This window comes from Dromaius novaehollandiae, chromosome 5, assembly GCF_036370855.1.
Source record: "Dromaius novaehollandiae isolate bDroNov1 chromosome 5, bDroNov1.hap1, whole genome shotgun sequence".
NCBI classification, from domain to species: domain Eukaryota; kingdom Metazoa; phylum Chordata; class Aves; order Casuariiformes; family Dromaiidae; genus Dromaius; species Dromaius novaehollandiae.
The window spans coordinates 37745065-37761725 of record NC_088102.1 but is presented as its reverse complement, the minus strand read 5'-3'; the positions used below and the strand labels follow the sequence as shown (position 1 = coordinate 37761725).

The 16661-nt window shown below is 35.8% G+C and overlaps 1 protein-coding gene across 16 annotated transcripts in view; it reads right to left on the bottom strand.

Annotated features, from left to right (window-relative positions):
• Positions 1 to 16661, bottom strand: part of GPHN (gephyrin) — a 321331-nt gene that overhangs the window by 157533 nt on the left and 147137 nt on the right. For 3 of the 16 annotated variants that reach the window (XM_064512460.1, XM_064512458.1, XM_064512459.1), the window contains one exon: positions 7395 to 7580. The exons of the other annotated variants lie outside the window; for them this stretch is intronic. In XM_064512460.1, the coding sequence (XP_064368530.1) occupies positions 7395 to 7541 (147 nt within the window). In that variant the 5' untranslated portion in view covers positions 7542 to 7580. The remainder of the gene's footprint in view (positions 1 to 7394; positions 7581 to 16661) is intronic. 16 annotated transcript variants of the gene reach the window in all.

Below are 16661 nucleotides of genomic sequence, written 5' to 3'. Positions count from 1 at the left end.
CTAATTGGTATGAGAAAAATAAGTGACTATATTCAGAAAACTCTTAAAAATTACTTTGAAATATCATTCCCAGTTAAAAACTGTAGCCTGCAAAATATTCTTATTTACATTTTAAGTATCTAAAAAAAGGAGTTACCACTCCAAGCAAATAAGGACAAAAAGCTACTCATATTCACTTTGCTGCTGTTACCAGTCCAGCTATACTATCCACTGGCTTAGCACAGAATTGGATTTGCTGTGTCTTCAGATGAGAATTCCTCCAGGCCAGGAGCTTGATATGTGGCAGCATTCCCTTACTGATGCTATACAAATAAAGTAATGATAATACAGCTCTTCAACTACAGAAAATTCCATTAAATAACTTTTGAGTGTCCATCTCTTCTATTGTTTCACTGATGATAAGTATTCCAAAAAAAAAAAAAAAAAAAAAAAAAAAGAAAAAAAAAAGACTAGGTCAACAGGTTACGTAAATCACTCATTCCTTATACTATATTCCTTATAATAACAGAATTATATTGATTTATATTAACTACAGCACCCAGCTCTGAAAACAGTTCTATAAAATTACTATCAAATTGAAACAAGACAAAACAACACTATGTACCTTGAGAAAAAAATAACTGAATAAATATCTTATTCTTTTATAATAATTAATATTCTAAAGCATGCTTTCTTGCTGATTTTCTATTGACAAGGCAGACAAGGAAAAATCAAGTCAATAGAGGCGGTTCCTCTAGACAAAATTTTACTTCTGTCATTCTAACCTGTTTATTGTATTGTCCTACAATAATAGTATTGATTATATTTTTTCTCCTGCACAGAAATAAAACCAGCCCAGTTGTCTCCTTTGGCTTTGGATCACATCTGGTGCCCTGTTCTATATCCTATTTCTTACTATTTTCTCTTTCATTTAAATAATTAAGAAAGCCTTCTATCTAATACACTATTTAATTCCATGTCTTGCTCCTTCTTCTAGGTATACAGTATACAGTACACAGGTATACAGTAAAACATTATTTTCTTTTTCTTTTTGCCACACTAGTTTTCTTTCTTTTTTCACATAGTTGGTTTTTGAGAATCTCCACTGACATTTCTTAGCCCAGATTTGACAAATGACACATGTATGTTCAGTTCACATGACTGATAAAAGCTTGTCATTTTTGACAGTGTTCCCTACATAAAGCCTTATGATTTATATGCACTTTAGTTTACTACTTACTTGCACTTTCCAAGGCATTTATATACATAACAACAGCCACCTGGCTTCAAAACTCCCCACAACCCCAAACTAGTTGTTGGACTTCCAATGCATTGCCAGACCTGAAATTATTTCAGTTATAACACTGCTTACCAGAAACATTGTTTATGATCTGTTTGAATTTTCTCATGACCACTTCGTTGATTTTACCAGTGCAGAAAAATCTTGCCTCAATTTTTTCTTTGACTGAGTTAATCTTTCATACATACATTCATTAATTTTAAGGCTAGTAAAGACCATTAACTCACGGAAGGCATGTCTACACTGTGTGGCACAGTGCAAAGATCCTATGTCCTATGTCATATAAGCACTGCCATGTTAAGACATACTAACGTAAGCACAAAGGCTGTATGGATTTATTCTTGTGGCACCACAACTAAGCTAATGAGACCTGCCACTTCATTCAGTCAACAGCTATACCACTTCCAGATCTAGCTGGTTCAGTGGAGGTACCTTAAGCATCTCAATGTCCAACATGTAAAATTGTGATTAGACTGAGTTGCAGTACAATGGGAAAGCCGCAACTCTAGGGCTCGGGTATATCTTTCGAAAAGCACCTTGTCTTGATCTGAAGGTTTCAAAACATAGAAAATACATTCTCATTTAATTTGGATTTGGTAGGATTTTCTAATGGCTATCCATGTATACCATTAAGCAGTTTTTGTGTTTCCAGTAACTGTTTCTTACTACTTTTTTTGTAAGAAGTATCCCCCCACCAACGGTACCTGGGAAACCTTCTCACAGAATTCACAATGGCTAGTATACTTTTTATAAAACCGTTTATTTGCCATCCTCTAATCACTGCAAGTAAGTGAACAGGAGAAGCAAATAGGTTTATTATAGAGAGTCCTTTTTGGAAAGAAAGGAACGATTCCCTGATCTTTGGAGATAACTCAAGTTTCTGGGTTAATCTGCTTAGTAATTGTAAGGTCCATTGCCAATAAGGCCTACTGCCTGATTAAAGCCATAGGAACTCTCATTTTCTGTCCTTGATTACTACATGTGATCTCTGCTTCACTTAAATAAAGGAATTGAGCAGCACTAAATGTGTAATTAATGATTTCATTCTTAGGGTGACATAGGCATCCAACCATTGACATTATATTATGAGGCATGCTGTTTGCCAGGAACTTGAATCTGAGAAAAGTCGCAAGACTCACCCAGTCCTCTGACTGTTACTGTATGCGGCTCTTCCACATGGGCATTAATGAGACTATGAAGAATGCCTTTAACTGAATTAGAAATAACTACAAAGCACATAAAAATGGTCACCATGGGTCAGACTGAAGGTCTACACAGGGAGGCTAAGGCCTTGAGGACCCTTCTTTCCTCTGATTCTACATATCTAGGATATTTCTTGTCTTTCTTTTAGTCCTATTTTTGCTAACACTTTGCTACGAATGGGTGATTCCAGCCACATATACTATGCCTCCAAAATGACTGAGGATAAATTTCCTCAAATCAGTATTATGGTGCTTATTCCTGGGATTAACATGTTTATCTTTCTTCTTACCAATACATAATTTCCTTTACAATACAGGGACCTGTATTTCAATGCATGTACATACTTTCATACATCTTAACCTTTGGAATATGACATGTACACTGTTACCATTTAAAACATTCACTAAAAAAGAAAAGGGAAATGCTAACAAATGCAAGCAGATAGGTTTTCCTACAGAGTCCATATAGAATTCTTTCATTCTACATTCAGTATTGACACTGGTTAACTAAATCTATAGTTGACAAATATGTTCTGTATTTTGCCACATTTGCTAAATTTTTCTAGTCCAAACTTGAAATTTTTTCTCCTTATATGCACCACTAATCCCATATGAAGGATCATTTAAAATACACTGAAATTTAACTGAACTTGCTGGACAAATATCAATGTTAAAATATGAAATTTAATTACAAAGCAATATGCATTTATTTACACTGGACTCTGAAAGGGACGTGTTCTTCAGAAATTCTTAAAACTACTATTCTTGGCTGAAGAGACTGTGGTAGCTTTTGGGAAAATCTACTGATGGGGTTAAAAATGCAAAATTCTATATTTCTCTAACGCAGACCTTCTGAAAATAACAAATACTGTCCAATTATACAACTAGCATACTTTTATATTTAGAAATAAATTTTGTTTACTCCGGAACAATATACCTCATAATGCCAAGAAAAATCCAATAATTTTAAAATAATTAATTTTGTTCTTAAAAACAAAAGTTATTCCTGTTTATGTATAAAATACTTTTAAAGCTACAATGGTAACATACCTTCCTTAGCAATCCAACTCAAAAAAGAATTATTGTACAAAAAGCCACATTAAACATCAGCTAAATTTTCTTTTTCTGGGTGCTGGGTCTCATAGCAAAAAAAAGAAAATGGTATCTGAGATCATTCATTCAGAAATTTTGAGTGAATGAGACTATGGAAAAATATATGAAAGAAGAGAAAGTCTGCATGCTGGCAGTTTCGGCAAGAAAGTTGGATGTAATTTTGTCCACTGGGTTTCAGGAATACATAAACATTGCCAGACTAAGACCTCATAACAAACTTTACTTAGTCATGTGGCTGAAATTACTCCAAACCCCAGCTCAAAAAAGTTTAACCCTGATATTATGGCATGGGAGAGCCAATGTGAGTCAGAAATTCGCATCACAGCACACAAATACAAAATAGGAAAAAAAAGAAAAGTTTGAAGTTATCTAGGTACTTATTGTCCCTCATTACTGTAATATTTAAGAGTTTGAATCTTTGTCCAACTGACCATGACTTGTCCATTAAATTGAAAAGGAAAATCAAGTATTGAGGATCTTGCAAGAACATGAATAGCCATAAAGCAAAAGCAGTGTAGGATAAAGACCTAAGTTCAACATTCAGTTTGACAGAAAGGAAGCCCTTAGAAGTGTTAATCTATTCTTGGAATCAATTTCATATTTTTTGCTCCATTTCTTCTGAAACTCCTATTGCATATGCTCAGAAATGCTCCCTCACTGCTTGAAAACTTCACTGAAATGTACAGGTATGAAGATACCCTTATGGGTGGAGCAACAATCTTGTAAATAACCAATTCCAAAATTATTTAAGAATGCTGGAAAATGAAATAGTAAAATACCATTAGAATATACTCTACATTTCTGATATCTCCAGCCTTTCTTTCCTTCTCCCACCATTAGAAGGCAGAAAGTAACAGAAATCTTAAGACTGGCCTCAAAGTGTAGTCACCGTAGTCAAGAAGCTTGGATGAAATGCAGATACATATCTGAATGTCTCTAAATACAGCTTTCGTTTTTTTGAGATTTTCCTAAACACAGTCATTAGCCTTTTGAGGAAGCTACAAATATATCTGCAGTTTTCAACACTGCAGTCATTTTACACTTATTTTTCCAAATCCTGTTCCAATACTAATGATAAATAGGAAGTAGTAAAAATGTAACTATTCCACTGAAATGCAAAATCGCAAAGGGAAGAGAGCCATAAAAATGAACTCTATAAATAGCTTAGTTTTTTTAAACAGAAATTTAATTGTAAGCATTTTCCATTTCTAATAAATTGCAACTATCACATATTTCAACGTTCAATATATCTATGTAGCCTGTAACATATAACATTTACAAAAAAAGTACTTTGCAACTTGTAAAAGTTAGCATACATCTTCATGATAATTATCCCTAAAATAGGAAAAAAAAGTAGGCACTGAAGTTCAATGCTCAACTGAAGTCATCTATACAAATAAGCAGGGAAAGTAAAGCATAGAGCTGTGCAATGAAGTGTTTGCTGGTTCAAGCTAGCAGGACTGGGAGCACCAGCACTCAAGTAACTTGCTTTCTAAGGGCTGAGATTAGCAAAATATTCTCAACTGTTAGGCTGGAGAAAGGTAAAGACAATGAAGACGATTGCTATACTTCCTGAAACATGCAAGACTTGCACCAGGATAAGATAAGTAAGCCCTAACTTTTGTGATTCTTGTCATCTCAGAAAGACAAAAGAGAAAGAGGGATTCTTAATTCTAGTCAATTACTTGAGGCACTAGTCAATATAAACAAGACAAATTATGATTTTATTGTATGATTTATTAGACTGAATTAAAATCTACAATAGGATATAGATCAGATGCAAAGCACAAGTCCGTATATGGGGCAAGGCTCAAGAATTACTGGTTTCCTTCTGTACAAAAATCCTATCCAATCTATTGTTAGTACCACCAGTACCCTCCTGAAGTGCGTGTGGAGTTCTTTAAATCACAGTTACTCACTGCAAAGGTTCTGTCACTTTGGTAGAACAATCTTCCTCAAGTGTCTGGAGGAAGTGACGGAAGTTGGAGTTATCAGCAGAGTCAGAACTAGCACATTCCAAACATGTCTATTTCTTGAAGCAATCTTCCTGTCCACTCTGATTTTGGCAGCTATGTCTGTGCATAAATGTGTGTGTGTGCATACATATACACATGCTCATCTTTACATATTCAAAATACACCAGCAAAAGCACCAAAGTTCAATGTGGCTTGTTTCTTCAAGTGTAAAAGATCTCTTTCTAAAACATATTTATGTACTAAAATAAGTATTATAGCAATATTATAACAAAACTCAGTCTCTCTTCAGAATTTATTTAAAACCAATTAAAAATTAAATAAAAGAAAATATTAACTCCTCCTGGCCAGTATTACTCTTCTCAGCCAGAATCTTGATATCTAATACATATTCCTCTGATTATTCTTATAACAACACAGGCTAAAATAGCAATTGTAATTAAAAAATAGGGAAAAAGCAGAAAAAATGCTAAATTATTCCCGAACTGCTCACTAATGGTAGTTAATCTGCAATTTCCTCTCTTCAAGACTTTCTTTTTTGAAGCAGCACTTCAAAAAGTCATTATCGCAAGATATAAATGCTTGGTTTTGGAGCCATAAACCTGAGATTAACTGGGCAGGACAAGATGGCTTTTTCCACATTTTCTTCCCCTTTGCATACATTAGCATTAATCTAAGATTGTTTAAAACATGGTTTACTTTGGATTTCTTTCTCAGAATAGGAAGAAGCAGCTTGATGTTACGCATAAGTAACTTTCTATAACTAGAGTTCTTTAAAATATCTTACCTATGTGTATCCATGTCCAGAGTGCATGTATCCCATGCACCACAGATCAGAATAGTTTAGCCAGCCATCTTTGCTGGTTGTAACTCAACCCTGATATCCTAGGTCATATTCCTATCAAAGACATAGAAATGGCAAAGCCACAGAATACCAGCTGTCAACTTCTTTGAGGTGCCAAAACAACATTAAACTGATTCAATAGTAAGGAATCAGGAAAAGCAAGTGGGTTGCATAAGCAAAGGCGATACATCTTAGACAACTCCAAGTACGAACAGGTAAGAATCATATTGCCATGACAGCCCTCAACTCGGATAACCTGTACTTCTTTGAAAACTATACTTGAAAATAAGCACTCTGAAAATTTCCATGTGTATATTTGCACTCCATATTTGCATATGGAGAAAATCCACATCTCTAATTAAAGTCAGGTTCTACTCTGCATCCACTTGTTCTGTTTAATGGGCAGTAAGCATACTGGATTAAAAGTGACTGCAAAGAAGCTTCTGTAATGAAAAAAAAAAAAACACATGAGAAACTCAGCTCTGGGAAAATTGTTTAAATTGAAATATTTGTTTTTTCTGTAACTATGAATTTTTAAAAAACACTGATACCATTATAAAATTGTAATTGATTCTTATAGAGCCCAGTTCAGCTTCTAGCTTTGTTTTCTAGTTGTAAGCATAATCTTACATATTAAATATATTTAGTTGCAATTGTGGAAAACACAGTTTCTTTTAACCTTTTTAATATTATTACATGGTTACATAATTTTGTTCTCTGATATGGCTTTCACAGAAATGGCAAATTGAATGGAGCGATAATCCCCCAAATATCTAAAAAGAAAAGTTTAGATGGGGGACAAAGACAAGAGACATGAAACCATCACAGTGACAGGGAACTACTTTAGTTGAATGCAGTTTCTGGGATAATTTCCCCATGTGTTAACTGTTCATGCATACCATCCACAGTCAATGAATGAAATTGTTTTTTAAAAAAAATCTATCGTTTTACATGTGAAAATACAATAAAGAAAATTTACCTACCAATAGCTGGTGTATTTTGAGATATTTAGTCCATATATACATTCTAAGAGTGGCTGAACTCGTGGCCTGCCTTGGAGTATCTTGGGAGGTGCGTTCCAGCTCCTCCCCTCCTCCTGCTTGATGCATGAAATATAGGGCAGAGTGCATCCGCCACCACTTCAGTTCCTCTTAAATGCACAACCATACCTGAAAGAGATTCAGAAAGAGGGGAAAGGAAGGTAGGAGACTAATGTACATGCAGACTATACGTCTCAAAGAACACCAGTTACTGATTAGTAACTCTTCTTCTTTGAGTCTGCATGTACATTCCAGCAGTGACTCACTCTGAGCAGTTACTTTTGCCTTTTACCATGCAGAAGAGAGTCTGCGGACTCCCACAAACAACAACCGCAGCATCACTCTACTGAAAGCTGAAACAGTCCCAGATACTGTTAATCTAACATACTGCCAAGTGAAAGCAAAGACAGAACTCAAGGTGGTCTTATGCAAGTGTCCAAATATCATGCAGCACAGATACTACGTTTGCCAGGGATCTAGTAGAATATACTTTGGCCACGGCTGGAAGTTCCTCTTGCTGAAGTCCACACGCAGTCAGAAAGCCATCTGAACAATTGTGCAAATGAAGTTAGCTGAATTTCTGGAAATTCCCAAGCAAACAAACTGAAGCTTACTAAAAGACTTGGATCTGTGAAGAGAAACAGTAGGGCACTTATGACATCAAGTATGTGAAGTATAAAATTCAATGCAAGAAGCATAAGACCTGGGGATGAGTACTGGAGGACTAATTGCCTGGCTACTCTGGAACTTTGACACAACTTCAGGAAGGAATCTTGAAAGACTGAAGAAAAAATACTCTGTCCTTATAAAGGACAGTATGGGAAATGGCAGCGACATGGACCTCAGTCTCCCCAGCAGTTCACTGAGATAATGGTCACCAGATGTGCCACCTTCATAGACACAGGCAGAAGGAGTAAGAATTTCAGAGCTCAAAAGGGAGAAGGATCCTACAAGGTAGTGGTTTCCCAAGACTTATCAGTTATAAACAGTTCAGCATGTCCTGATCAGCTCTTTTAGGAAGCTATGAATGGTGAAGTGTGAGAACGCAAATGTACTCAACCAGAGACAGCAAACAGGCACCCTCATCAAATTACCAGAAAGATTCAAAAAAAAATGGATATAACGAATAACCTGAGAGAGCTGGGATCAAAGCACAGAGGGTAAAAAGCAGCAACAAACACATCACATGGAAAAAAATGTTTTCTTAACAGAATATGCCTGTCTAAATAATACCTTCATTTACTAGCTAGCATTAATCACACTGGAGAAAAGCAAGAAGGGACTGCTCTAGAGATTCACCTTTTGATATGGAGGGTCCTGAGACCAGGATAAGACATGTGATCCTATTCCTGGGATTGCAGGTCCTGACAAAACAAAGAATGAGTTTCACAATTACCAAAAGAGCTTGGACCCCAAACTACTGTGGCCATGCTGAAACTATCAAATGATTTATTTCTCTGAGCAGTGGTAAACTTGGAACATGTAAAAGTATATGAACTAACCATAGAAACAGAAGTATGGCTGAGAGGGATGGAGACTGTAGCAAACTTTTAAACAGAACTTGTAACTCTTCCTGTTAGGGTGGGTGGCAAATAGGGCCATCGTGAACTGACCCCATTCACAGAAGACGCACCCAGACTTGTGGTCCTGCTTACATTGCTAGCAAAGAGTCGAAAGAGCTTTGAAAATTAATTGTCAAGAAGTGGTTTCCCATTGGCTATATTTCATCAGCTCCTGACAAAGCAGGAGATTCTCATTCCTGCTACTTATATACTACTTTGTGGCTGAACTGCCTATCATCATTCTATGAGTGAGATTCAAGATGAAAATGAGGAACCTTGCATGCATTTCAGACAGCGCAGAGATCCAGAACACTGAGATATCACAACCGTGATCAGAGTTTTGGCAGACATACGGGGAGCTCTCAACTGACTCAACAAAAGCACTGAAATTGATAATCCCATACCCACACAAAACAGAGGTAACATTAGTGACTCAAATGACTAAAATATGAAATAAAGTATCCTGGGTCTTTTTCCTAAACTAGCAAAGAAATGACAAAGGGAACAGCATCCTAAACTTGAACATATGAATGTACAAGTTCAGTTTCTGTAAATCGAAGATGGAGCAACAATTCCCTTTCATGTGGGCAGAAGAACATGGCCACTGTGGCATGCTTTGCTCCAGGCCTGCATTAGGATGCCTCCTGGGAACAAGAGAATATTGTCCTTCTGTTAGGCAAATATTTCATAAGAATACTGAAAACAGACGTGGTGGGAGGAAGAATGACTGGAGATGTTGTGAAGGCAATAAAGGAGACAGCATATTTTAACCAGGAGAAGAGAGGAAAACATGGGATAATGACCCAAACCACACTGCAGATATGAAGCAGGCAACTGGATTCAGGCAGTGCTATGTTTGTGTTACCAAAAAAGTAATGAAATTGTCTGCCCTGTATGCCACTCTTTGAGCAAGAGTATGGGAAGGGCTAAAATATGGTCTCTACGAACACTACAAAAGAAATCTCTCATAGCAGGGTATGAGTACACCCACAGTCAGAATGTACACAGTGAAATTACTCAAAAAAGAACAAGTGTGTCTTTACTGGATATTTCTCTACATTTGTTCCAACCCTGATAACTTACAATCAATATGCTATAAAAGGAGAAGCAGCATATTGCAAGTCTAATCAATGCAAGATTGCAGTATGGCTTTATCAAGTCAGACATCTGAAAAAGATGCCAAAACAATGAGTGAATTTTAGCAGAAGCACATACAGTACTGCAAAGAACAGACAACCTTATGTGATCTAAAAGAATACTCCTAAAGGAGTAAGCTGCTTGAATCCTAGTAGAATATAACCAATTATTCCTTGGGAAAATGTAGTGTAGCTAACTAAAATGTACACAAAAACAGACCTGGATGGAATCTTAGGTATTCTATCTCTCTGTCCAATTGAAGATTATTTTGTCATACCTGACAAATACTTGTCTACAAAACATACTCTTGAAGATCAGTAATATGTTTTACTTTTGGGGGAAACAGGCACTGGAAGAACAGATGTATGGACTTAGAAAGACATCACCCTAATGATTCAGATGCTCTTCCCCTCTAGAGAAGAGATGTTTGCATTTCTTGATGTTCTCAGTCACAGATTAATCTTTGGTGAATACTACTATCAATGCAACTTCCCATTCAGATATCCAAAGGAATATCTGTTGAGAAGATCTGGCTGTATATTTTGAAGATCCTGAAGATAAGTAGTTATTATTATGCTATGGCAAGCCCAATTCCATGAACTGGCTTGTTTCATAAGGAATGAATCTAGCACCTCATTGCTTGCTCATGCAATGCATTATGATGGTGCTATTCACCCCCAAATCATTGTTCTCACCATCAATGTATGGATACAGAACAGCCCTCCAATTTTGCCTAGCAACATCTACCAGATGCCTCTCTTTTTGCAGCAGTGAAGCCATTTACTGACATTGCTGTATATTTGCAGGAATACCCCTACCAGCTGAGAGATTTCAAGATTACTATTAGGTTGCATTCTCTAATGCCTAATTAGGATGCAAAAATTAAAAATGTTTTCAACTATCCAGGGCATGTGCAAGGCATGAGACCTAACAACCGAAGGCATGATCTTACTGTGATCTATGACTGTCCTGGCACTGTTCAGATCATTTCACAGAAGTGTTCTTTTGCCATGGTGAAGTCTATCAGGCCACCAACCCAATCTATTTATTTCCTGAATATGAATTAGATGGGAATTATCTGTGCTTATCTTTCTATTCTAGTATAAAATAAAAAAGTATGTGCAGAAAACATAATGTGTGTCATTTGATGGAGAAAGGATTCTTGTCCAAATTGGCTTGCTACACGAGTATGCAAGGATATTTTTTTTCAGAGGAATAACTACTACCACAGTCAGACAGGGAAGAAATTACAAAGTAGCATTTTTAGTTAGTAAATGACTTTCCAAGTCAAATAATCAATGCCAGATTTAGTTTCTAGAAAACAATAAAATATCAAGAGAAAACCTCTTCTTTCAAAACTAAGCCGTGTCCTTTATTTCTCCAACGTAAGGAAGGGATGAACATCCTGCTCTGATACATTATTGTTGTGGGATATATGAATACAGAAGAGAAAGATGTATGTGAGAGAGGAAAGAAGACTGGAGTATTCTGCAGCTGGTTAGACTGCACTTCTCCATTATCTGTTGATCAGGAGTAATCTTGGAAACAGTACAAATGGTTCTCAAAAGGGACAAAAAAAGGATAAAAATCCATTAAGATTCAATAACAGTTCTTAATGCAAACAACAAGTTGACTACTGTTGAAAGCAATGACAAACAAACAACTGTGATCATTATAGAAAAAAAGTCTTTTCCTATGAAGCCCTCTCTTTTTCTTATAGGGATAGAGCATAATAGAAGCATACTATAACGAACTAATAATAGGCTGTCTTGTTGTTTAGGAGACTGTTTTTTCCTGAACTCTGAAGTATAAGCATCCAAAGACTAAAATCTAGTGAGAGAACCTTTTGGCAAATATAAGACAATCCATTTCTAAAACAAAAAGGCCACTCTCTTCAAAGGGAAGACATTTTCAGGATTCAGTGTATGCTCAGTGGGCTCTCTCTTATAAGCCTAAAGATTGTAACAATTACACACCATACTAGGTGAATGCTGTTGCCACAGAATTTGATGAGCTATCTTCTGCTTCTGTTGCAGCTTGCAGAGTTATCTTAGCATTAGCTGGTCCCACTGCAATCAAAGATTTCAATTGATCATTATACTCAAGAGAAATTTGATGCAGAACAACTCACATTAGAATACCTTTTTCTACCTAAGAGCAGAACCCTTCTGGTCATTTCTCTGCGGAAGAGTTTTTAAAAGATGTTCATTTTTTCTTGATACATATTAAAAATCAAATTACCTGCAGTGTCAATAAAAACATGCAAAATCCTAAAGAGATTTCAAAATCATGTTCCAACTGTCTCTGCAGCTGGTATAAATGAAGCTAAAATCTGCCAGGACATTAAGGTTGTTCAAACATGCTTTCTTGGTATGGCAAATCTCTCAGGCAAAATAATACACAGAACGTCAAACAACTTTTGACATTTTTGAACAATTCTCTGTACTGTGATCTCCAAAGTTTCTAAGGTCCTAAATTCTTAGAAATGGTTTGTTACTATACAGAAAGATATGCTGTCACTTTGTTAAATGCTAAGGATTTTTTTTAGCATATATTGTGTGTATATATATACACACACACACACACATTTATATATTATGCATCCTACTGAACTGACTGAGGTGGACATAAGTTTGTAAAATGTCTGCCTAATCTGGTAAAGTTCCTGCAAATGGAGCAACAGCACTTTTCTTCACAGAAGCAATCTACCTCAATCTAGTTTCAAAATGTTAACAAAGCCATAAAGCTAGCTAGGACATGAACAAAGTTCAAAGCAATACATGAAAAGAACTGGAAAGGATGATTCCAAGCAGAATCACTTGTCATCTCTCATTTTCATAAAAGCATATGTCAAACTTCATTTGCTAAAATTTAAGGATCATAAAAGAAATACTAATAAGTACCATGAGAATGGGAGAAATATGTAATGTTTTCTCCTAAAGGAGAAGCAATCCTTACAAACGCTTGCAGCTATCATACTGCATCTTTTCATTGCTGCAGTGGAAATGCTGACATATTCAAAAATACTTCAGTCTCATGATTTCAAATAAGCTGGTTCCAACACAAAAAAAAATTATTTTTTGTGACTGACAGTTTTGAAACATACACTACTAATTGTGGAATAAGAAACACTTGCATTAAAAACGTCACCCATACAGGTACTCTCAACACTTAACCTTGAATGAATTAAGGCTGAATTAGTTAAGTGCCCCAGCACTGAGGATATTTGTACCATACTCTCCAGTTACAAGAGTGAGAACTGTGCAAGAACCAAAAGCTTCAGGAGTGAGGGAATATTAACTGACAAGTGAAAACCTTACAGGATCTGCTTCAAGAGGAATTAATGATTTATAAACTCTAACTACTTAGCACATGATGAACCCAAACTTGATCCTGAAGTGCCTTTTTTTTCTAGTAAAAGCAAATACAATGTTTTCTCTTTTACTCTTGGAAACAGTTTTTCTAAGAGACCTGCTTTGGTACTCCTCTGAATAATGAAGCTGAATATTTTTGAGCAGCCACTGAAATACAGAGGAACCCTGTCACCAAAACAACACTACCCTTCTGCAAAAGTAGCTGCAGAGGCATTTTTTCTCTGGCTATGCAAACTCCACCTCCTTCCCTCAAAACTCCATTTTTTCCTCAAATAAATGGTCTTCATTTATTTTCTTTGGATTTTATCTTAATTCTTATCATGAATTTCAAGAAAGGGCCTATTTTTGACCTGATCAACCCTATCACAAAAGCAATAAAGAAACCAGAGCATCTGTCATGAATAAGCATAATAGTCCACACATGAGAAACAGGGGGAGCTCTGGAATGTGTAAAACTAAGTCCCCCCTCAAGGAATATTAACTGTACTTAAGACAACTATTTACTAAGAAAGCTAGTACTGCTGCAGACACCAAACCAAACAATGGTAGCCTGCTTAATGACTTAAAATGGTATGAAGAAACTGAGACTAGCTGGATGCACTTTCCTATTTTTAAATTCTTGACTGGGAGAATCTTAAGGAAATTTGATGTAACCAAAGCATTCCTGGTGCAGGAGTTTGAATCGGATCACATCAGTGTTAAATTGGTAGTGATATTTATTAAAGTCTGGTAAAATCTGTTAACTTTTTGCAAGCATATGCTTTTATGTGGTTTTATATGCAATAACCAAAATGATGTTAAGATTGCTTTAGATTTTATTTTAAGGGTTACAAATTAATAGCTACATGACTTTCTTAGAGTATAAGTTCTAAACCTCAAGTGACTTCTGTTGTGTCCCTCTTAGCAGACATTTTCCACCATAATTAATGCTTGAGATAAATATTCAGAAAATAGTTCTTAAACTTATTTTGAAATTGCTTTCACTTAGTTTATCTGAAATTTACATTAAACCATCATAACAATCTAAAAAATGATACTCTTTTAAATGTCACAATTAACATACAGGTATTGCAATAATTCATCACACTTTCACAAACAGGTATATCATGCTTCTCTTCTGTCTTTCCTGAAAGGAAAAAGAATACATACACACTTTTTGTCTTCCAAATGTTTTGCCAAAAGGATAAGCATGGAGACCTAGTAGTAATAGAAATGTTTGGGGAATGCACTTGTAGATTCAGCAGGTTCTACTGAAAACAGTGCATTCCTGTCACCATTGCTGTGCTTGAATCAGACAGAAAGCGGAGCTTGTGCACCTGAAATGTCTGCTGCTTCACAGGAACAGAAGCCTCTTTGCTAAAGCATGAGTCATTTCTAGAGTTGTGGAGCCACAGAAAGCCCTCTGGACTAGGAAGTGCTTTTTCTTTACTTTAAAGACACACAGGGTAACCTTTAAAAGAATCTTGAGTTATTTATATACTAAAAAAAAGAAAAGTTGCATAAGAAATGGTAAGTCTTTTTGACTGTGTATTACCTGCATCATATACAATTGTTCCAACACACAGTCTGTTATATGAAAATGTTTATGTAAGTAATTTCTGCTTTTTTAATTGCAAAAAATTCCCTGTCTGGACATGTTATACTCACATTGCAGTCATGTGTTCAATGCAGTTTAAAATCAAGTAATCTCGACAATAATTAAAAATATTATATTACTCCTTTCAAAGACTTGTATAATCTCCCACACATTCTACTTTGAGGATTATGATGCATGCAGTATATGTTACCTCTGGACTACTACTTTCCCTTGTAGAGACAATTGCCACTTTAGTGCTGGAGAGTGATGAAGAGCCTACACAGTCAGAAGAGTCATCCAGAGAGTATTTTCAGTAACACAGAGTAGGTGGAATGAATGTACGTAAGAAAGTATGCACTAAATTTTATCTATGAGCAAGAACTGGGCAATGCCCTCTGGAAATGAAGGACCAGGCAATCTTCCATTTATAATGTCTCTGACATGCACCCAGAATTCCCTTTGTGTTTCAACAGTGATCGCTTCTGATTCTACAGAAGGAGGTGGCTTTGCTTCTTTCTTGCAATTACTAAGAGAGTCTTTTCTCTCGTGTAAGAATTCTCTCTACAGGCAAGATAATACCTGTGATATTTGAAGATAAAAAAAATAAAGGAATTTTTGTTCTCTTAAGAGTTATAAATCTGTGGTTTACAACCATGTCTGCCAGGAATCTGAGAACTCTATAGAGTATTGTTCCAAAAGGTTTTACACTCGTATCTACGAATTTAAATACAGTATTTTACATTTTGTCCATTTAGAACTTTTGCTGTTGGAGCTGTGATCATCAGTACTGAGCATCTCTAAAAAATGAAGCAAATTTCCAAGCCACTGTAGCTATTCCTTCCTAAATGTCAGAGATCATTTAGTAATTTATTAAGTCTCCAGCTGCTGCTTCAGCTTTCACTTCTGTCCAACTGTAAAAACAGGCATTTTTTAAGTAGGAAATTCTAAACATTTTTAGTCTCTCACCCCAACTCCAAAATATCTCCCAAGACAGCATCATAAGCGCTTCAACTACAGAAAAGATATTTTAATGGAAGGAGCAGTATATCACTCTCTACACTAAAATTACCGTTACAAAAAAAACCCCTAAGACTCTTCCTTTATTATCTCATTCTTTGTATATTGGGAAAATTGAGTTTCATGTATCTTAGGCTTTGAATCTTTAGGAAAAAAAGGCTACTAATCATGACAAAACTGATAGGCTAGAAAACAGACTACCACTTTTTTCCATCTACTGAACTGAAGATTATAACTAGCTAGTTAATGTCTGGCCATCCTCATTTTCAGTACATATGAAATAATAGTATTTTCTCAGAAAAAAACATTGCAGGCTAACAGAATAAACTGGCTTCACCCCTTTGGGCTCCTCTTATCAGAGTTTTTTTTATAGGCAGATATTGAATTTCTCATTGACCTACTTGTAGAAAAATTTCTATCAATAATCTCTGTTCTTTGGGTAGATTTCAGTGCCTGACTAATGTTTGATAAGACAATGTTCAGTTCTTTCGCAAACTCTAATTCAGACGTTATCTTCACTTCCCCATAGCTAAAATAAGATGGA